At 44.4% G+C, this 22,793-nt stretch overlaps 1 protein-coding gene across 1 annotated transcript in view; it reads left to right on the top strand.

The window, feature by feature from the left end:
* The window catches only part of LOC147610976 (tobamovirus multiplication protein 2A-like), a 53,684-nt gene extending 33,544 nt beyond the window's left edge, over positions 1-20,140 (top strand). The window contains exons 3-7 of the mRNA XM_086785624.1: positions 15,149-15,248; positions 15,364-15,444; positions 15,526-15,630; positions 19,303-19,512; positions 19,634-20,140. Coding sequence (XP_086641750.1) covers positions 15,149-15,248; positions 15,364-15,444; positions 15,526-15,630; positions 19,303-19,512; positions 19,634-19,741 — 604 coding nt within the window. The 3' untranslated portion in view covers positions 19,742-20,140. The remainder of the gene's footprint in view (positions 1-15,148; positions 15,249-15,363; positions 15,445-15,525; positions 15,631-19,302; positions 19,513-19,633) is intronic.
* Positions 20,141-22,793: the final 2,653 nt, after the last annotated feature.

The raw sequence follows: 22,793 nt of genomic DNA, 5'->3' as shown, positions 1-22,793 counted from the left end.
GCTCGAACACAGCGAGGTGTGTGGTCTCGAAAATCTGAGGTGTTTGTGTTTTCAGCATTATGTTGCAAGGGCTGAAAATCAGACAGGTTACAAAGTGGAGACCCTTTGTATAGATCGAGGGGGGGAATATATGTTTGATGTTGTTAAAGCATACTTGGTTGAAAAAGGCATTAAGCATCAATATACCATGCCATACACACCACATCAGAATGATGCGCAAAAAGAAAGAATAGGTCTCTAATGGAGATGGTTTGATGTATGGTCAAAAGCAAGGGTTTAACTCATAAGTTCTGGATGGAGGCAAGCATGTGTGCCACAAATGTTTTGAATAGGTACCCTACAAAAGCCTTGAAAACCATTACTCCGTTTGAGGCTTGGTACGGTAGAAAACCTAAGGTTGAATACCTCGGGACATTTGAATGCCTTGCCATATGCACATGTGCCTTTGCAGTTGCGAGGCAAATTGGATGACAAGGTTGTAAATACATATTTGTGGGCTATAGCAAGTGGCAGCAAAGGATACCATCTCTACAATCCCCGCACACATAGGATTTTTGAGAGCATAGATGTAGTTTTTGCTGAAAATTCAGCACAACCATTGGCTGAATTCAGTAGAGACTTCAAAAATGGCTCACAGGATATGTTTGAGGGACTATGTCCATTGGATATAGATGTTAGACGTGACCAGCCACTAGAAATGCCTAATGGACAGCATGTAGGTGCTGAAAATCAGGCCCTAAACCAGCCCATTGCAGATCATGACATAGAGGATGCAGTTCATGAAGAGCGGGCAGCTTTGGAAGAGGCAAGAACAATGCCTTATTGGCTGGTGCATACTTTGGATGAATTTTTGAGTATCCAAATGAGGGAAAAGGGAATGTAAGATAAGAGCTATGGTTATGATGGTTAATGGGGATCACCCTGCAGTTAAGTGTATCTTCCGGTATCTTTAGGGTACCGTGGATCTTGGCTTGTTTTATCCCAAGGGGGGCAGCTTGCAGTATTGGGCTGCAGACTATGACACCCGGTAATCAACGAGTGGGGATTGTTTTTTTTCTTGGCAACTCATGCATATCTTGGTTGGGTAAGAAACAACTCAACGTTGCCACATCTACCTGTGAGGCTAAGTTTACGGTAGCCTTCACTACTACAGTAGATTGTGTATGGCTATGGAGGGCACCTGCAGATCTTTGTGCGTGTCAATAGACACCCACCACCATACTCATTGACAGCCTGTCATGACCCTGTGAAAGTGGAACAGCATAAGTGTGAGCATGGTGGTTGGTGAGCAAGATAAATGCCAGATAAATTTTTAAAGATGCATACTTGGGTGTCTGAACAAAAGTAATATGTGTGAACAGCCCCAAGTGTGAAAGGGGACCAAGGTTTTTAACTTTCTAAGGTTAACAAATCTTGGGTGGCCCTTAGAAAGTTTAATAAACTTTAAAGGGCCACTAGGATATTTATGGAGAGAGGGCTACTCCACTTTTGGAGTACACGCCTCCCTCTCTCTCTCTCTCTCTCTCTCTCTCTCTCTCTCTCTCTCTCGCTTTTTGGAGAAGGAGTCGACTGGCTGCGTGGAGAACAAGTGGAACTGGTCGCCTGCAAGAAACCGTACACACGTGTGCTGCAGGTACAGACCTGTACGGACAGGTACAGGCGGGTACAGACAGTTCTGTCCAGTAGGTATAGGCGGGTGCAGTTCAGTCCTGTCTAGCTGGTACAGGCGGCGCATCACAAGGGCGGCTGCAAGTGCATACGGGTATAGACAGGTTCAGTTCGGCTGCTGCAGACTGGCTGACGTAGGCGGCTACAGGTACAGTTTTGAGGCGGTTGTAGGTGCAGTTCTGTACAGACGGGTACAGACGGGTACAGTCCAGCCCAGTCCAACAGAATAGGCGGCGCATCAGTCAAGCGGCTGCAGGGTGAATAGTATAGACAGGTACACATGTGTGCTGCAAGCACAAATCTGTACGGACAGGTGCACACGTGTGCTGCAGAGTTGTTGACACAGGCGGCTGCGAGTACGGACTGGTACGGTCAATCCATCCGGTGCAGAATTGTGCATAATAGTTGGTAAACTCTGAACATATCTTTCTCTCTTTCTTTCCACTGGCTTATGTCTGCTACAGAGTTGTTTCTTCTGGCCCTTTGTGAGAGGAGGGGTATGGTAGTTTGAAGGGTGGAAACAGAGTTGGACAGTGGATTTGTACTTGAATCCATGAACATGGAACAACCAGATGCGTGCTCAAGGTTGCCTTGTTGTATTGTCTTGGTTGATTAGAGGAGAGCACAGTATTGCTTTTGTGGGACACAAATCTGTATGTGAATCCTCTATGCTAAGAGGTCTTGAGGGCTGCCAAATTGGACATGCAGGTTCACTTTCCTTGATTGGCTTTGTTGTACTCAGTTAAACTTTCCATTGAATTTGAATAAAGAAATACCGAAAGGGGCGCCAAGCTTTGGGGCCAACAGGTGTCGTTTTCCTTTTGTTTTGGAGCATTCTAGCTCCTGTTCATTTGTTATTTGTCTGGATTACAATTGGATTGGTGACTGCTAGTCTACCGCACTTTGGTTTCTACCAGAGGCCGGTTTCATAGCCAGAGTGCTATGGCCGTGGCATGGAATCCAATTTTCCATGCACGCACAAAGCACGTAGAGATACATTATTACTTTGTCAGGGAGAGGCTTGTGCAAAGGAGATCACTTTGACCTACTGCTCTACACAGGATAACATTATAGATTTAGATACCAAGGCATTGCCTTGAGAGAAGTTTGAAGCTCTCCGCAAAGCTTTGGATGTACTCTTCTACAGAGGAGTGATCTGCATCCTTTGTACATGTTCACATTATCACTACAGGGGGGGATTTGAAGCATATGCTTATATGTAGTGTTGCATATGAACATGCACTAACTCGAGGGGCACTTTTGTCCTATGGGTTTTTCTCCCTGGACATTTGGTGCGAAAGGACACCTAGATTAGGTTTTATTATTATCACTTATACTTGTCTCTTATCTTCGTTGTGTGAATATACGTGCAAGAACTTCTCCCACTCTTGCTTTGAACCATCAAGCGGACTGAAGACAATTGTGAAGCCACTTCAAAAGCCTTTATGCACACCCAGATTTGCTGAGGGAGATGCAAGACTGAAGGTTGAATATTGAAGAAGACTTCGGGATGCCGTGGACTAAAGCACAATGGAAAAGTATGTATGCACAAGTCAAGAGACCAAGCACACATAATTCTTCTCTTGATCATTGCTGAATTGTGAAGGAATGAGATGATTTTAGCATGGGACTGAAGACGCCTTACCAATTTTTCATTGCCAATAGGCCCTTAATTATCCACTCGTAGGTGATGCCGTTGAGGAAGCACTGAGGGGGGTTTTGAACCCAAGACCTCTTGGTCCTAGGCAAACACCTTCAACCACTTGAGCTATCACCTCATTGGCATGCTATCCATTGCTTCTACATGCTTGCTATTGACTCCTATGCTAGGATGACCTACATGGACTGATTGTTCTCCAAGTGGGGACTCTGGCACGCTTGGAAAGATCTATGTAGCTTGTGCCTGACATGTCCCTGGACTAGGGCTCACAATGGGGTCATGGCCTATGACAAATAATCCCTAAAAAGGTACTAATTCTGTACAAGTATAGCACTGCTGTTGAGTTAGTGTCACATGGCACCTCAGTACAGGGGTGCATGTGACACGAGCTCCTCATGAGGTGGCCAATGGGGCCTGGGCTAGTGCCTTGCACATGTGGAGTCATTTGGGATTGAGCATGCCCTTTTTGAAAGCCAACCGACTTTGCTCTCTGAGATCCAGCTCTTTTGCTTGCTAGCTCTAGATTTGGGATAGCAGCACTATCCCTAATGGTTGACATTGGTTCCATGCATACTTTATTCGAGGAGGATGACACATGATGAGTTCCATTGGTCTCACTTGCCTGTACATGTAGGGCCTGCGTACTACGTGTGCTTTTTACCTTTTGGAACTTTTTTGTTTCCACATTTATGATTTCTCATAGACTCAGTGGGTCTTTAGAAAATGTTAATAAAATCTCTCTTAGAGAGAGCAGTGTTTAGACCCAGGACATCTCACAGCTAACCATCACTAGCTTCTTTTAGGTACAAGATGACATTAGGAGATGACGATCTCCTGAGGTGCTTAGCTCTGTTAACCCATCTAGGAGGTGCTGACACCACACCATGTTGCTTTGTGGGAGCGGCTTGACCCTCTGGAGTCACATTGGACTACACTTGTTAGCTTCAACGCACTCGGTGTGCACGGGCTCTTTGGCCATTGGGCCATGATTGCCTCGGAACAATACACAGACACCTCAGATGCCAAACTAAGATATGAACACACAGCGGAAATAACCATAAACAATGCTAAAGGGAACACAACACTGAGCTGGAATGGTCGGCCCCCTGTAGGAATTGCTTTATTCCAACAAACAGGTTACAATCAAACCAAGGTGCGGGTGCAATACTGCACCGGATTTTCCACAACCTTCCTTAGCAAACACTTGCACAGGAATCAAAGCACAAACCGCTCCAAGAAGTAATACGAATCAACCGCTCGGTGCGGTGTCAAGCCCAACACCGAACTCTGTGCCAAAACAGCCCTGAAAAGGCTCTCAAACAGTACCAGGTCTCTCCAAAAACAGTCCCTGATTCCTCCAAACACAGCCCCTAAACCAATGATCCTAAGGGAGTGGTGAAGAGAGAAAAAATGGCCCAGCTGCTGTACCACTGTACAACCTAAGCAAAAAAAAAGGAGAGAAGAATCCACCCGACCACTGTAGCACTGTACGGTCTGCACTTCAAGAACGAGAGAGAGAGAGAGAGAGAGAGAGAGAGAGAGAGAGAGAGAATGTCAAAACTGCTGCCCACCAGTCGCCCAAAAGAGGGAGAAGGTGGCTGTCCATGCTGTACCATGCTGCTGTACTTGCCATACAGCGCTGCTGTACCTGCTGTACCGCCTGTACCAGTGCAAGAGAGAGAAGGTGAGTTGGCTGGCCTGCTGTCCACAATACAACCAGCGCAAGAGGAGGAAGGAGCTGACCGCAACTGTACCTGCTGTACGGCCAGTCCCTTAGGAGGGAGAAACAGAGTAGGTCGGCTTGTACAGAGAGAGAAAGCGCTTGCAATTGAAGGTCCTGTATGGCCAGCAAATTCAGAGAAAAGCACTGCTGTTCCCCTTCCCTTTTGATGCGCATCCCTTCTCCCCCTTTTCATAGAGTCGACCTCCTCTATTTCAAGCATATGCTTGCTTTGCCCTTAGCTAAAAGTGGCCTTCCGTGCTAAAAATATCCAAGTTTGTGCTTTATATAGCCAATCACTCTATAAATGACCAAACTTGCCATCTTTAGTGTTGAGACTATAAAAATATGTCATAAAAGGTGGGCGCCTAGCTTTTTATCGACTTTTTGGGCTACAAGCTGTGCCGCATGTCCATAAATCCATGCCCAAATAATAATATGTCTGGCCAAACTTTAATGATGTGTGAACACACCGACTTGTAAACATTATAAGTCATTTTATTGAATAAATTCTCATGCTGCTCATGCTGTATGGCCATCTTTCAGGCCAAGCTTTGCCAGTAAGTGCTCTAGCTTTCTTTCGTGGAAAATCGCTGTTCACACCTTGGTTCCGTTCAATGTGTGAATCATTGGTCAAGACTGGTGAAGGGACCAAATGGTGACACCCCTCCATCTTATAAAGCAGTTGTCCGCAACTGCATAAAGCTGATACCATTGAGATATCGTCCAAGTATAGCAGATCCATTGCCACTCCATAATATTTCATAATCCATGCATTAAAGCTATAAATCCAGATTCCACAATGTGAATCCAGATACGGGTACAAGAGCCAACCGTATCAAGAAAAAAAACTTTATCCATATCTTGAGTCAACAATTCTGATAATAAGTAGACATAGGCACAATAGCCGACCGTGTCTCAAATATCCATAAATCCATAAATCCATAAACCACTTTTTTGAATGTTCAGGGATGTTGAATCCTTCCCAAAACATAAGTATGAAGTGAGCACCGGGGTTGCTAGCCTTGAGAAAGATCACACCATGTCAGGCTGCATTTGCCATACATGTACTGTAAGTCAAACACAGCATGTAATGTTATATTTGCCATACGTGTACTGTCATGTCAGGTTCTATAAGCCACATATGTTTTGTCATGTCAAGTTTCACAAGCCACGCATGTCTTGTCATGTCAAGCCACACATGTCCTGTCATGTCAAGCCTCAGAAGCCATACATATTCTGTCATGTCAAGCCTCACAAGCCACACATGTCCTGTCATGTCAAGCCTTAGAAGCCATAGGCCATACATGTCCTGTCATGTCAAGCCTCACAAGCCACACATGTCTTGTCATGTCAAGCCTCAGAAGCCACACATGTTTTGTTATGTCAAGCCTAACAAGCCACACGTCCTGTCATGTCAAGTCTTAGAAGCCATATGTTCTGTCATGTCAAGCCTCACAAGCCATACATGTTCTGTTGCCATGTTAGTGGGCTCACACCAGAGTCCTTCATGGGAGATCCATCCACATACATGCAAAAGACATAAACTCCTGTTGACATGTGAGTGGGCTCACACCGGAGTCTTTCCGGGGATCCATCCACATACATGCAAAAGGAATGTGCCATGGCATGATCGATGTGAGAAAATCCTTCTCCGCAAAGTTGCCAAAATAAGCACATGTTCACATAAGCCAGGGAAGCTTAACTGGCACACTGTTGTCCGACAGTCTTGCATATCTTTGACCAACCATACGAGCGCATAATACTTGCCATGTTGGGTTCAAAATAGCTCATAGACTAGAATCAGCCAATCCATGATACTGATAAATAATTCACAAGTTTGTAACCGCATATGCGACATATTCTAGCATCCCACACCCCTAGAATATTTCCCATATGAGATCCTTGTATAGGTGACAATTCTAGCATCCCATACTGCTAGGAGCCTCCAATACACAAGACCAAAACCATAAACTATTTATCAAAACCATAGAAAAGCGTTTTCCAGAATCAGAATGTTTTCCGATGCCTTTCAGAAAAATAAATTTCTTGAAACACATCTAAAGATAGACATGAGAAACATTCTCCACTTGTGTCAGCCAAGGAGTTCAACATGTACAAATTTCCAAATATTGGCAAAAAGCATCAACTTGGTAAAACTCAAAGTATACTTAGCTTTTCTTTGACAGGTTCGTCATGAAGCCAAAATAAATATCTCCTTAGCATACACATAAGATACCTTGAGATATAGCTCCATATAATTCGCTTAAACAAAATTTGATTTAAAATCCAGAATAGTCCATATGGAACAAGTGCTGAACATGGGCACATAAGACCAACTCCATACTTTGAGGATAAATTCTGTGAATCCATAAATCCTTATGCCAAGCTGTCTACTGCTCATGCTCTGGATATATGACTGCTTCCATAAGCCCAATAGCCAAATAGTTGATCACTGTAGTCCCCACTTTTGATCTTTTCTCTTTCTCATTGTTGGAAGGAAGCCTTTGCTTTTGAGAAAGCCTAAGCTTTGATACCAATGAAACCGAATGGGAACCCGGAACAATACACAGACACCTCAGATGCCAAACTTAGATATGAAAACACAGTGGAAATAACCATAAACAATGCTAAAGGGAACACAACATTGAGCCGGAACGGCCAGCCCCCCATAGGAATTGCTTTATTCCAACAAACAGGATACAATCAAACCAAGGTGCGGATGCAATACTTCTCCGGATTTTCCACAAGCTTCCTCACCAAACACTTGCACAGGAATCAAAGCACAAACCACTCCAAGAACCAATACGAATCAACAGCCCGATGCGGTGTCAAACCCAACACCGAACTCTTTGCCAAAACAGCCCTCAAAAGGCTCTCAAACAGTACCATGTCTCTCCAAAAACAGTCCCTGATTCCTCCAAACACAACCCCTGAACCAATGCCCATAAGGGAGTGGTGAAGAGGGAAAAAATGGCCCAGTTGCTGTACCACTGTACAACCTGAGAAAAAAAAAAAGGAGAGAAGAATCCGCCCGACCACTGGACAACTGTACGGTCTGCACTTCGAGAGAGCGAGAGAGAGAGAGAGAGAGAGAGAGAGAGAGAGAGAGCAGCCCCCTCCTCTGCTCCGCCTGCTGTTTGCACACAGAGAGAACAGTTTCTCCGCCAGTTTCTCAACACATGTAGCCAGAGCAAGGAAATACGCCGGAGCAGGATGTGGTGCAACTAGAGCAAAGCAAATCGGGTTTGAGCACTCGCCATCCACTGTGCAAGGTTCCGGCTCTAGGGTTTCAGGCAGCAGTGGAAGAAGATTAAAAAAAAAATAAAAAATTTCAGGTTTGCAGGTTTTCTCAAGGGTGCAGCAATGGTTCAAGCAACTATTTAAGGGTTTGCAGGTGCTGAATTAGGGTTTTCAGGTGCTGAATTAGGGTTTGAGAGAAAGGGTTTTCTTTGCTTTTGTACATGGATTTGGATGACCTGGTTGCTGTTGTTGGTGGCATGGCCGCCAATAGCCTTAACATGGATCTTATTGAGGAGATGATCGAGAAGGATGTAGGTTATGCTTCAGATGCCTCGGAGCAACAAAAACGTCAAAGGCTTGATGTTGATGCAAGTTACGCTCTGGTGAATGTTGGAGAGAATGCAGAGGAAAGTTCTCAGGTACCTTCTCCAGAGTTTGCACGTTTGCTCTGCAGATCACTGGTGAGCTTCTGCAAGAATATGTGAAGGCAAATAGCGTGCAAATGGCTGCAGTAGATAATGATAGTGTGGCTGATGTATGCATGGAGACTCCTTTGTTGCTACAACAGCTAGCAGATTTTCATGATCGTGCTGCTATCTTCTTCTTTATTGGGCGTATTCCGTTGTTGCCTCGTCTTAGAGCATGGTTGGGCCGCTTGGTGTCGCCTGAGGCACTTGAGGAGATTTATGATGGTCCGAGAGGCTTTTATGAAATACTTTTTCGTACTTTGGAAGCCCGTAGGGCAGTCTTGGAGCAGGTGCCACTCTTTTTGGATGGGCAGTTGGTTCATGTGGTTCCGTGGAAGCCTATGGCAGAGTACCAAGATATGTTGCGCCAGGCTTGCCCAGTTTGGGTTGAAGTGAAACAATTCCCACCAATGTTTTGGCGTGTTTTACCAGATCTCATGCGAGGTATCGGTGATGTCTTGGTGGTACCTCGAATGACATCTAGAAACCGAAATCGTCTATGCATGTTATGGGATACTGGGAGACCTAGGCCGACACATTTGCGTGTCAATATGGCTGGGCTGCAACCTTCAATGTATCAATTGAGGTGGGATACATTTGCTGGCCACTGTTTCAAATGTGGTAAGATGGGCCACTTTGTCTCCGAATGTCCTAAGAAAGAACAAGTTGTTGCTACCAAGGATATCGTTGACGGGCAGTTGCCCGTGGAAGATGAGCATGATGCTCCTTTACATGATGCCCAGTACATGGATGTACATGTGGATGTTCAGAATGAGGTTGAGCAGCCATGGGTGGAAGTACGTGGTAAAAAGACATGATTTGTTGTCCCGTGGGGGAATTTCTCAGATGCCGTTTGGCGGGGGCCTTTGCGTACTCATCAGGGGCCCTTACATACATATGCTCGTCGCCCTTTGGGTTCAGGTGCCCAGCAAAAAACAGACCAGGATTGAGAGGCCGGAGGCCAACTTTCTCAGGGTTCAGGGGCTCTTGGGGTGGATAGAGTAGAACGCTATCCTATTAGAAATCGCCTAACAAAAGAAGCACAACAACAATTGCCTCTTATGTTTGGTTCGAAGGGTGAGGTCATCTCGCCATGGGATGGTCATTACCCTTTGGCACGTGCTCGGGAACTCCAAGGGCAGTCTGAGATCACAAATACCATGTCTAAAAATGCAATGCTTCAAAAGGTTCGTGATTTGGCAGATTGTCCTGGGCCTAGTACACGGCCTTGTTGATTCCTTTTTTGGGAAGGCTTATGAAAATTGTACAATGGAATGTAAAGGGTATTTCTTCGCGCCAAAAGCAGTTCAGGCCTTGGCGTACAACTTTTTATCATGGTTGGGATGTTTTGTGTGCAGTTGAACATAAGCAGCATAAGTTGGCTGGCAAAGCCTATGTATATAAGGGGTTTCATGTTTTCTACAGCGGACATCCTGCTTCGCAGTCAGGTGTTATGTTTGCTGTTCGTTCGCAGTTTCAGCCTTCTCTTGTGATTCAAGATGTTCATGGAAGATTTCTAGTGATACAGATTGTTTGGGATGATACGCCTTTATGGTTATTAGGGGTGTATGCTCCAAATAATGCTCGTGCACGCCGTTTGCTGTGGAATGACTTGTGTGCTCTTTCAATCTCTCATCTTGGCTTTGTGATGGGAGACTTTAATATGTGTGTCTCCGGGGAGCAAGCCACGTCGCATCATTCTATAATGGATGGCCTGGAGAGAATGGCGTGGGAAGCTTTTGCAGCAAGGTCGCTAAAACAAGACATGTGGTCTTGGTTGCATCTAGATGAAAGGGGTTACACTTATGCCTCACAACAGTTTCGGGGCACTTATGCTAGATTGGATAGGATGTATATTTTACATCAAGATCTCTTTTTGCCAGAGGTTCTTACTATGATGGTTGACTAGCAACAGGTTTTGTCGGGTCATTGGCCGCTTGTGTTTGAAATGGTCTATCATCCTGTGGATGCATATAAAGGCTTGTTGGGACGCTTGCCTTTGCGCTTAAATCACACTTTTTTGGAGCATGAAGTTTTTGATGTTTATATGCGTCAATTGATACGACATTTCTCCACAAGAGTGTCCATGGCTGATTATCATGCTTGGCCAGTGTTCCTTACCAACACTCGGAAATTGGCGCGGCATTATGGTCTTGCTAATGCCTGTATACAAAAACAGCATGTGGCTCTTCTTGAGCCGCTTTTAAAGGGCTTGCAGGCGTTTATGTTTACTGACTCTATGGATGCTGAAGTTGTGGATGCCATAGAATGGCTGAAAAAGGAGCTATCTAGGGTGCAGGAAGCACAATATGTTCGCTTTAAACTACTTGCACGTCTTGATGCTTTGCGGGATGCTAACTGTCAATCTCATCGCTTCTATGATAAGTTGCATCAAAAACATATGCGTGAGAATATTGTTAGGCTGATGGATGCCCAAGGCAACCTTGTTACTCAACCTTCTGAGGTTATTCAGCATTGCATCAGGTTTTATGAAGATTTGCTTGCCCCTCTAGAGGATGTTTCGCCGGCTGTCCTGGCTGCAAGGGAGTCATTGTTTGCTGAAGTACGATATCAAGTTGACCCTGATGTGGCGGTTCAGCTTGATGCTCCCGTTACTCAAGGGGAAGTGGAAGCTGTTCTCTCCAAACTTCCCATGGGAAAGAGCCCTGGTTGGGATGGTTTGACAAATGAGTTTTTTCGAAAATATGCTGATCAGCTTGCAGAGCCTTTGACACTTATTTGTCAAAGGGTTTGGGATGAGGGATAAATGCTTGCCGATTGGAAGTTGGGCATACTTCGTTTGTTGCCCAAAGTCCCTTCGCCTACTTCTTTGGCTCAATGGCGCCCAATCTCACTTATGGGTATTATGTATAAAATCTTTACAAAGATTTTTGCCAATCGCTTGCAGAAGGTGCTTCCTACTCTTATTCATCCATATCAATATGGATTTGTGCATGGCAGGAATATTTTGCATAATATTCTTAATGTTCAAATTGGAGTGGATTATGCCAAGGCAAAGAAGCAAGAGATTGTGATGGTGCAGTTGGATCTTGAAAAAGCTTTTGATCATGTCAGCTGGTCTTTCCTTTCTCAGTTAATGACAGCCATGGGCTTTGGTCCCAAAATGGCTAATTTGGTGCATTTACTTGGCTCTGGCTCTATCACGCGGATTATGCTCAATGGAGGACTTTCGGATGGTATTTCTCTCACCCGTTCTCTCCAGCAGGGCTGTCCTCTTAGCCCTCTTTTCTTTGCCATTGCCACTCATCCTATGTTATCTCGCCTAGATGCTATGGCATCGCATGGTGAAGTGGTTGGTTAGCATCTCCCTCATGGCAAGCAATTGGTTGCTCAAGCCCTTGCGGATGACACTTTTATGTTTCTCAGGGCCGAAAAAGCCAATATAGATCCAGCAATGGAAGCTTGGAATAATTTTGCATTGGCTTCTGGGCTGAAAATAAATTCAACAAAATCAGCCCTCATTGTATGCACGGAATTTGATCTTGAGGCATTAGGGTGGCAAGGCCGTGTGGTGCATACAGGAGACATTGTTCGTCATCTTGGGTATCCGGTGGTTGTGGATGTGGACCCTCAAGCGCTTCTTGCTTGGATTTGTACTCGGATCTCGGATAAATTTATGTATTGGAAAGCTCAAGGGTGGCCTATGCACGTGAGGGTTAAGGTAGCTCAGGTTATTATGCTTAGCATGATTTCCTATTTTTTGCCTTTGCTACCTTGGACGCACAAATCTCTTCTCCGTTTGGTTGCTCCCATTCGGGTTATGCTGTGGAAGAGGCAAGGAAATATTATGGATCAAACATGGATAGCTTGGAATCACATTACGATGCCCAAAAGAATGGGTGGGGCTGCTTTACTGGATGTCCGCTTGCATATGGTGGCGCGTAGGTGGGCGCTTTTTCAGGATATGTGTTTGCAGGAGCAGCCTTGGGTATTCATGGCTCGTGACTTGATTGAGTTGGAGGGATTGGACGGACACGTGTGCAGGCTTCATGGTGGGACATTGTGAATGCGGCTCATCCTGTCCGTATTCGCTCATCTCACATTTTATCGCATATTCTCCTTTCTTGGCATGAAGTTCTACTATTGGCTCGGTGGGATCCTGGTCATGAAAGACTACTTTTGAACTCTTTGTAGTTCGAAACATTTGTGGAGTCACGTGTCATTGTTTGGCCAGACAGAGATGCTTCACGCATACGACTCAACCGCATGGTCAGGTTAGGCTTGGTTAGAATCCGAGATGCTGTGATACCTCGTCGTGACAGGCCATATTCGTTTTGTCGTATTTGGCAGCACTTTAGGGTTCCTCGGACATTTCAGCCACTATGGGTTGACATCATGCATGCAGTTGAGCCTTTTACTCCATTGCCTCGGCCATCTGCAGATCAGCCTTGGCTTGATTGGGCACTATGTAAATCTGGTGACTTGATATCACTTTCAGCTAACCAGGTCTATCATAAGCTCGTATCAGAGAAAGATTGGGTTTCAGCCAAGGCCAATAAGGTGTGGGGATTGCACAAGTCTAAATCATGGTGGCAGAAAACTCTTATGCGTGGTTGGCAGTCTAAACTCCCTTACCAAGGTAAGGTTTTCATTTGGAGGATGTTGGTGGGAGGGTTACCTACACGGGATCAGCTCAGCCGTCGTAAAATTACATTGGCCTCTTGCTTCTTCTGCACGACATGCAGTGAAACAGTTATGCATCTATTCATGAGTTGTCCAGTGGCCCGTCAGATTTGGTCTTTTGTCTCTCGCGTTTGGGAGGTAGTAGAGAGGTCTACTGTTTCGGCTCATCCGTGGATATTTGGGATTTGTCCTCAAGTCATTACTTCGGACAGTCACCTTGTGATATTCCATTTCCTTAGATGGACAGGACTTTGGCATATTTGGACTACACGGAATGGGTTCATCTTTGATTCCTTGTCTGGAATACATGGGCACATTCTACGTATCCGCAGTTTGCTGCTTTGGCAGTTTTCTTCTCTTCTCTCAGCTCAGCTACTGGATGCAGATGTTATTTCGTTATGGTCTAAGGCGGCTCGGCTGGCTCATCTTTGATGCTTTTATCTGGGATGCTTATTTGGCTAGGAGGCTTTCTTATTAGTGTACAGGTTTGCATGGTCATAATCCTTTAGAGGATCTTTTGTGGGGGGTTTTTTGGGGCCATAGGTTCTGTGTGAGCCATGTGGCTGATGTACATTTTTACATATAATATAAAACACCATTTCACGGAAAAAAAAAGAAGAAGAGAGAGAGAGAGAATGTCAAACTGATGCCTGATAGTCGCCAAGATGAGGGAGAAGGTGGCTGTCCATGCTGCTGTACTTGCTGTACAGTGCTGCTGTCCCTGCTGTACGGCCTGTACCAGTCCAAGAGAGAGAAGGTGAGTTGGCTTGCTTGCTGTCCACAGTGGGACCAGCACAAGAGTGAACTGGCTGGCCTGCTGTCCACAGTATGACTAGTGCAAGAGGAGGAAGGAGCTGCCCGCAACTGTACTTGTTGTACGGCCAGATCATAGGAGAGGATCTGTTGCTGTACGGCCAGTCCCTAAGGAGGGAGAAACAAAGTAGGTCGGCCTGTAGAGAGAGAAAGCGCTTGCAACTGAAGGTCGTCTCCAAACTTGCCATCTCATAAAAGGTGGGCGCTAGCTTTTTATAGAATTTTTGGGCTGCAAGCTGTCCCGCATGTCCATAAATCCACGCCCAAATAATAATAATGTTTGGCCAAAATTTAATGATGTGTGAACACACCGGCTTATAAACATTATAAGTCATTTTATTGAATAAAATCCTATGTTGCTCATGCTGTATGAAGTGCTCCAGCTTTCTTCCGTGGAAAATCCCCTTTCACGCCTTGGTTCCGCTCAGTGTGTGAATCAATGGTCAAGATTGGTGAAGGGACCAAATGGTGACAACTTGTGAGTCATTGACTCACCTATGTTGGACGTTGTGGATGGATGACCCTTCGGATCTTTTGAAGACATTTAATAGAAATTTCTCTCTCTCTCTCTCTCTCTCTCTCCCAGCACCTTGCCTCCATAAGAAGTTTTGGGCATCACAATTTGTAACATTTTAAGTTTTCTTATGTTATGTATTTTCATTTTATGCCTTGGAAGCTCCTCAGTTTTTTCGTGAACTGAAAACCTAATATTACTCGCATGAATATTTTGCCATTTGTCTGCTTGTCTAGACAAGTGTACATAGCATAATGGAGGTATTGATGGTGAATAAAATTGGATATACCAAAGACGTAGCATACTCATAGTTTATGGAAATAGCTGAAAAGAAATTGCAAGATGATAAGGAAGTGAGGAGCATGGATCATTGATTGCTTTGGCATACCTTTTGACTCGCATCGAACTTGATTTTACAGGTTCTTGTACGTGTTTATTGCTGTTGGGGTCGTGATTACTTTTATCACATGTTCTGGTTATATTGCAGCCGCTACAACAAATGGGTGTTGTCTTTCTTGTGTATCCACTATTTAGGCTAATGCTGGGTTGTTTTGTTATGTTCCTTGGAGCTTTTCATTTCAAGAATTTCTTCATTCTTTATCTGAGCTTTGTTTTCTTTAAAACTAGAAAACAGTATTCTGTTTTTGTTGGGCTTTTCATGATCTTAGAATTGGCCCTAGCTGGGTTTATTTTCTTTGATCACAACTGGCAAGAGGTAATATCTAGTGGTTTAGTCCTATTTGCTAGTTTTTGTAATCTATCATTATTGGTCTAAGAATACAATTTTTAATCGCAGATAATACCGGATGACACAACTGGGGAACTGGACAGCATAGAGGAATTCATTGAAGATAGAATCGATATTTTTAGGTGGGTGGCTTTGGCGGCAATTATTGTGCAGGTATGTGTCAAAAATCAACGTAGTAGACATTTTGTGATGTTGTATTTTGCTTTTAATATTAAGCAGAATTGTTTGTGAGTTGACTTGCCTTTAATATTAAGCAGAATTGTTTGTGAGTTGAAGTGGGGAATGGCAGTTAGGCCCCCCAATTCCTGGCCAGAAAGGGGTGGTGGGAGCTGAGCAATTCTACGACCTCAATTCATGCCGAGTCATTCTGTGACCTGGAATTGGGTGGCCTACCTGTGATTCCTGGTCGTCATGTGCACAGAGGCCAGCCGTAGGAGATTCCAGCAATCCCATTTGTGCCACGTATAAAGCGCTTCAATTATGTTGGTTTGTAGTTGCCTGCTTCCTGATTGGCTGGAGTGTATGGGCTGTGCACATGACGGGGTTGCCAGTGAAGAAAAGAGAAACATTATCAAGGAAGAGCTTAACTTCTGGATAGTTGAAATTTCTTATTACTCTAGGTTTTCAACATGCAAAGTGTTCTTGTGCAGTGGGCTTTTCAGTTGCTTGCTTTTCTTTATAAAAAAGAGCTGATTATAGATAGCTCTCTAGCTGGCAACAAGAAAAAAGGGATGTGTTAAGGAAACCTGGTCAAAAATCAACTGTGAAGATGTGAGGTTTGGAACATGAGATTCTGTGCTATAGGATTTGGTTATGCAAGTCGAAGGAGTGTAAAGTGAATATCACAATGCTCCTTTGGAAGCTGGCAAGCTTTCTTTTGAATAATCCACTTTGGATCAGATTTTGAGGTCCTTTGGATGTTGGCAAGCTTTCAGGGGAGTATTGCCTTTGTTGATCATTTTAGACCACTCACATGCTTTTACTAAAAATCAGCATGATGGTGCTTCTTTTTATAATTAATGTTAGGTTTTGCTCGAGAACAGGATAAAAAGCCATTATTTGCTGGGCATTTTGATTTGTTATATGCCGGCTATTTACAATTTGTCTCAGTATATGCATTACTGCCCCGTGTAATAGTATGGGAAGAGGCCCTGTCCATAGTGAAAGATGCGGAGAATCCGTTGCCAAATCTGCCGAGCCTTCGGGCATTCCCAAAGACAATGTCGCAGAGACTCCTGGGGACGGCCACATCTCGAGCATGCTGCTGGTCTACTTCCAATGGCCAACCACGTGCCAACAATCAAACTCCTTTGTGCCAACATCCACAACAAGAGAGTGATCTTCTGAGGTCGAAAGTTGTCCTAGAGCCTCTTCCAGAAATCTAAGAGAAAGTGGGGTGAGAGGCCTTGTGATTGCCAGTGTCTTGCTGCGGCCAGAGTGCCCTCGACTTTGGCCATCTGGATCCTACGGCCAAGCCATATAGTGTATGCAAAAAATGGGGTGCCCGGAGTCTCCTCGTTTGCAGGATCACACCAAGTCCACTCCCTCGGGTCCCACTGAAGGGGCGTGATGGGCCGGCTCTCCCAAATCCATACACACTTGAGTCTCTCCTTGGCCACCTTGGCCGGTGGTGGGTCAATGTGCCGCTCATGTGCATGGAATCTGATCACCCTCACCCTATATAGCATGCATCCCCTGAAGTCCTCCAAGGGGAGATCTGATCTCACTAATCTGCCATTAAGTCCAATTGTTAAAGTGAGCAAGGCGAAGCTCTCATCCGTGCCATGAATTGCCAGGAGAATATCATGTCTGGTAAACACTCCCAGCCATTGCAGGGGAATAGGGTCAGGTATTGGGATCAGCCACTCCGGAGGAATGGCAGAGTTGATGTCGAGGCTGAGACTGTCTCTGCCTTAGATCCAAGTCAAGCCTCTCTCTTGAGCCACTGGGGGGAGCTGTCGGAATGTAACCCCGGCAACAAATAGAAAGAGATAACATGCTAGAGGGCAGCCATGCTGGACCGAGCGACAAAAGGGGAAATCTATCACCTCTGGCTCCTTGAATGAGAACGTGGCTGTGAGAGGCCGAGTAAAGTCCGGAAACACCATGGATCCACTCTAGAAATTCAATCTGGCCCATCGTCCCCTCTAGAAAGCCCCAATGAACTCTATCATAGGTTTTCTCAAAATCTAGGAGCACAATGAGATCTTGCTAGCGGATCTTGGCCAAAGTTGGCGCCTCCTAGAAAGTGAAGATGTCCAAAATGCTCCGATCATGAACAAAACCTATATGAGTATCATGAATCAAGTCGGGGAGGAAGGGCAGAAGTCTCCGGTGATGGCCCTGACCAAAATCTTGTAGGCGGTCCATGGGTCTCCATTGCCGATCTCCAATCTGTCACCACCCTCCTTAGGAATCAAGTGTATCAGACCCTCTGATAGCCTCTTTGGCATGGCACCCGGAGTCATAATCTTGTTGAAGGCTGCTCTATTTCACCTTCCATGAAGTCCCAATGAAGAAGCAGGAGTATTTGCTTGTATTACTTTGGAGAACTTTGTACAATGATGTGAATGATGATCGAGGATTGCCAAACGCAAGGACGAGGAAGACTGAACGCAGGCTGAACCATATGCTGACCCAATAGCACTGTAGAAGACTCTATGAAGCCACTTATGCAAGTCTAAAAGTGCTGAGGATATGCACTATATGCTGGCTGAGGATGAGAGCATCTTCTATGCTGCCTGGGGGATGAAGCACGGGGTGCTTGAAGGCTGATTGTATGCTCTAGAAAACCCGGAGGCGTTTAGGCACACATGCACTTTCTACTTGATGGAACATCTGTGAAATGAGATGATTTATGCAAGGGATCTATGGGCTGCTTATATAGTACCACATGCTGCTGGTTGGCTGAGCTTTACTGTTGTCGGCCAGGAGAAAAAGTCCCACGACTTGATAAATAAGCATGTAATGCTGTTATTTGCTGCGCCTAGTTCACATGCGTGATGTGATTTATCACGAGGCTGGCCGACTGGTGTTTATGTGAAGCCCATGCTGGCCGACTGCACTAGGGGCTGCCCCATGGGCTGGCCAATGGCCTGAGCCATATACCCATGCATCTACATGCCTTAATGTGGTTTATTTTATGCAACTAATGGACTGATTTAACATGCCTAGCCTTAGATGACTTAAATGCTTGTTCTCCAAGTGGGTTAAGGGACCGACCTGACACCGAAGGCTGAGATACTGAACTATGTAGCTCGTGCCTAACATGTCCCGGACTGGAGCTCACAATGGGGCCATGGCATATGACAAATTCCTAAAAAAGGGTACTAATGATGTCTAGTTACATTGAATGCTAAGCCAGTGTGTCACATAGCACCACTGTGCAGGGTGCATGTGACATAGATGAACCTGAACCTCTAGGCTATGTACTTGGTGAGTGAACATCTCTGCTATCACATCAATAGAATCTATCATGGAGTTGTGCAACATTTCTCCTTCTCACCTTCTTCCATGGACATCATAGATAATCCTTTCTGATCCTGCAGCCCTAACCAAGACTATTACTGTTGCCTTTAGCTGTCCACCAAGTAAGCCAGTGTGGAGGATTATACCCTCGATCTTACCAGATTGACTTACAATTTCTCTGTGGTGGCACAATTTCTGCAAGACATCACAATGGTGTTGCAGTCTCTTTGGATATCTGAGAAAGTGGTAAGAGCACTACATTTTATGCAGCAGCAGCAAACGAAAATCAGCTTGAGAGAGAGAGAGAGAGAGAGAGAGAGAGAGAGAGAGATTCCATATGATGTGTTATTTGGACAGGCCTTTGCTTTACTTCTGGCTGTCATTTTGCGTGCATTGGGAGCAAAACGGGAAAAAGATTATGACAGTGATGATGATTATCTAGCTCCGAGAGCAAGCCGGCAACCTTTATTGAACAGGCAAACGACGTCAGGAACTGGTACTTCTGCTGCTAGTGCTGAAAATCGTCCTGCTCGCACTGATGCATGGAGTACAAGGATGAGAGAAAAAGTACGTGATCCCTCGTAGTGGTGTTTGAGGCACTTTTTTGTTGATTGTTGGTCAGCTATGTTTTTTTCTTACATCACACATTCATAGCCTTATAATTTCATACATGTGTTCTACCTTGCAGTATGGACTGGACACCACAGAATTTTCATACAATCCATCAGAATCAAACAGGTTTTCACAGCAGCCTGTAGCTGCGGAAGGGAAGAAAAGCTTCTGCACGATCATGTAGAATGCAGTTTTGCCAAGATTGGTTTATTATTTTAGTATATAATCAGAGTGTTGTAATATGTCTGGGAGGTAGGCACAAGCGTTGTGAGGACGCCTAACAAGTTGGCCATATGAAATGGGCTGCTGTAGGTTCTCCTGTTTGCTCATTATTTTGTAGTTTTAAGCTTGACCCATAGCAAGGACTTTGGGGAATGGTTCAGAAAGGATCTAGCAACTTGTTTGTGCTTGGTGAGGCACTGACTGCAGTTTGGTGCTATATCCTATCGTCGGCTTCATCTAGAAGCCAGTTGAAGCAGTCCTTTGATTACTTACATGTTTGTAGGCTTGCAATGCACCATGGAACAGACTTGTAACTCACATGTTTTGGAGTGTTTCCGTAAATATGTTATTTATGTTTGTATGGATACTATATTCCTCAGCAGATGGGATAGACCAGGCAATCATGTGCTGAAAGCAGTACTTTTCCATGTCGAACCCTAAGCAATCAAGCGCTGCCCCCCCCCCCCCCCCCCCCCCCCCCCCACACACACACACACTTCTCTAAAAGAAAAAGAAAAAAAAACCAAAATCCCACCCCCTCCCAACCAAAACCCAAAAAGAAAAAAACCAAACCTTTGCCTTTGAAGTGGATCACGCAGCTTTTAAAAACTTGTGTTTTAACTATCCAATAATTCATGCATGGGAGAGACAAGTTAGTCCACCAATTGCACAATTATATCTTTGAACTAAGACCTGCAATTGTTCCTCTTTGAAGACCCAGTTCATTGTGCACAAGACCGCTTATGCCTGGTGCACTGCATTTTTAACAAAAAGGTTTATATTCTTTTTCTCGGTGCTTTTGTTTGTAAGGCTAGGTTTGATGGAAAAAGGCGACTCAACTAGATGTGAATACAACATTATAGGTTGGAGACCTTTGATGCTTTGTAGAGTTGGGAGTAACAAACAGGAGTTTTGGAGTCTCCTTAGCTTGATAATGCCAATAAATGCTGGTGCTATGAAGTCTCTCTTGGAGAATCAACCAATTGTGGTGGTGCTCTTAGTCTTCGGATTGTGAATGCAGCTTTTTTCTTGGAAAGTCTTCTCTCAACTTAATCACCAATTATTATTATTTTGGTAGTAATGAGTGCAACAACTGCGGCCCTAAAAGCAATGATATATTTGTACCCATCTGAAAACTTAAGCTGTGCTCACCTGCTCTCAAAAGATTCAAAGCTAAAATATTAGGAAACTTTTACTAAAAAAAAAAAACTTCACCTTAAAGGAGGCTGGCTCCCAACATCAGGAATATTTTGAGGTTAATTTTGAGCAATTGAAAGCATGTGTGTTGTTGAAATTACCCAAAAGAGATGGAGGTGTCAATTGTGGGTGTTACTGATAAATTGACATTCAAGTCAGACGTGTGTGTTTGAATTTGTCGTTCTATTTTGTTGCAAGATACTCTAGGCTGATATGATAAATGTAAATGAGCTGATGCATATACATATGCTATTGGTAGACAGACACGAAGTATGTTTTTTCTATATATATATATATATATATATATATATTTGGGTTGCTCAATGGAGACCATGATGGGAAAGCGGGCTATGTAGAGAAGGGTTTGATGGATATGGTATGGGGTGTGTGCATGGTGGACATGTCATGCTTTGAGTTGATTGTCACCTGATGTCGGTTTTAGTTTAAAATTCCTACATTTTTAGAGGTTTTAGTTTAAATGCCTTACACTCATTTAAAACTAGTAAGAGGTTTGCCTTCAAATCATTTGAAATTAGGTGATAAAAAACTCACATTCTTTGTATTGCAAGACTTGGTACAAAATTACATGCCATCACTTAGAAGGTGCCGTTACCATTGGGTTATAGCCCTCGAGGCAAAACCTCACATTCAAGGGGCCTAGACAGTCATATTTTATCTTTCAAGCCACTTGAGGGTCCACACAAGAATGATTAGGAAGTACAAGCATACTGCCTTTCTCTTGCAAAAACATTCGTCATTCGATCCAAAAGCTGAAGGGTACGCTTCAAATGCCTTAGCCTTGGCTTTCACGGAACCTTGCAACATCATCTGTAAGCTTGCCTTTTATCAATACAGAAGACAATTTCCATCTGCATGTGCTTTCTTTCCAATTAATAGCAAGAAAACAAGGTGGTTATGAGTCGAATTGATGCGTGCCAATCTAATGAACATTCTATAAAAAGCATGACGAGATAAATTAGACCCAAACTATCTATAGAGGTAAACAAATCAACTTAGTTCATTGCATACAGTGGTCATAACCACCGTTAGCAGTAGTAGAGCTCTTGCAAACCATCTCCAAGTTGGGTGCCACATGATTGGAACGAGCGTGCGCTCGTCTCTCTCTCTCTCTCTCTCTCTCTCTCTCTCGTACATTTATTTAGAGGGATGAGAGTAATTCCAAGTTTTTGTTTTAATTCATCTCTCCCTGTCTCTGTCGCACTCTCACACAGACACACAAGAGAGAAAGAGAGATTGAGAGATTACAAGATAATTTTAAGTATCTTTGCCTCTACTTAAGTTTGAGCACTCACTCACCCACCCACACACAAGAGAGGGAGAGAGAGATTAGAAGAGAATTTAAAATATCTCTGTCTCCACTGAAGATTGAGAGAGACACAGAGAGGAGAGAGACGTCATGAGTGGTAGGCTGAGGAGTTAGAGGCTTGTAGCATGGGGAATGTTGGGGCAGTCGGTGGGAGAGTTGGGGCACCGCCACAGTAAATGTGCATCCCTGTACACGCTTAGTAATCTCACATTGAGCCGAGCTTCGAGATACTGCTTCCGTGTGGTTGTTCCAATCCCTTAGTTGACTCTGTTGGCATGCTCCCCTTCTTGAAGGAGGTTTTCTCTTCGAAGCCTTGATGATGGTGGGCTGTAGTAGACAATGCTGTGTAGAAATCAATGTAGTGGCACAATTTGCTGGTGCTCCCTGATGTTCTTATGAAAAGTGGTGGGCAGTGGAGAAGTTATTCATGTGAGACCTCCTTCTACTTGTGGACAGTGCCATGTGGAGATGGCATGGACCCTTCTAAATT

The sequence above is a fragment of the Cibotium barometz genome, chromosome 48 (assembly GCF_041138505.1).
Source record: "Cibotium barometz isolate CiBa-2024 chromosome 48, ASM4113850v1, whole genome shotgun sequence".
NCBI lineage: Eukaryota > Viridiplantae > Streptophyta > Polypodiopsida > Cyatheales > Cibotiaceae > Cibotium > Cibotium barometz.
Note: the sequence above shows the minus strand (reverse complement) of the source record. Positions and strands in the feature narration are given on the sequence as shown.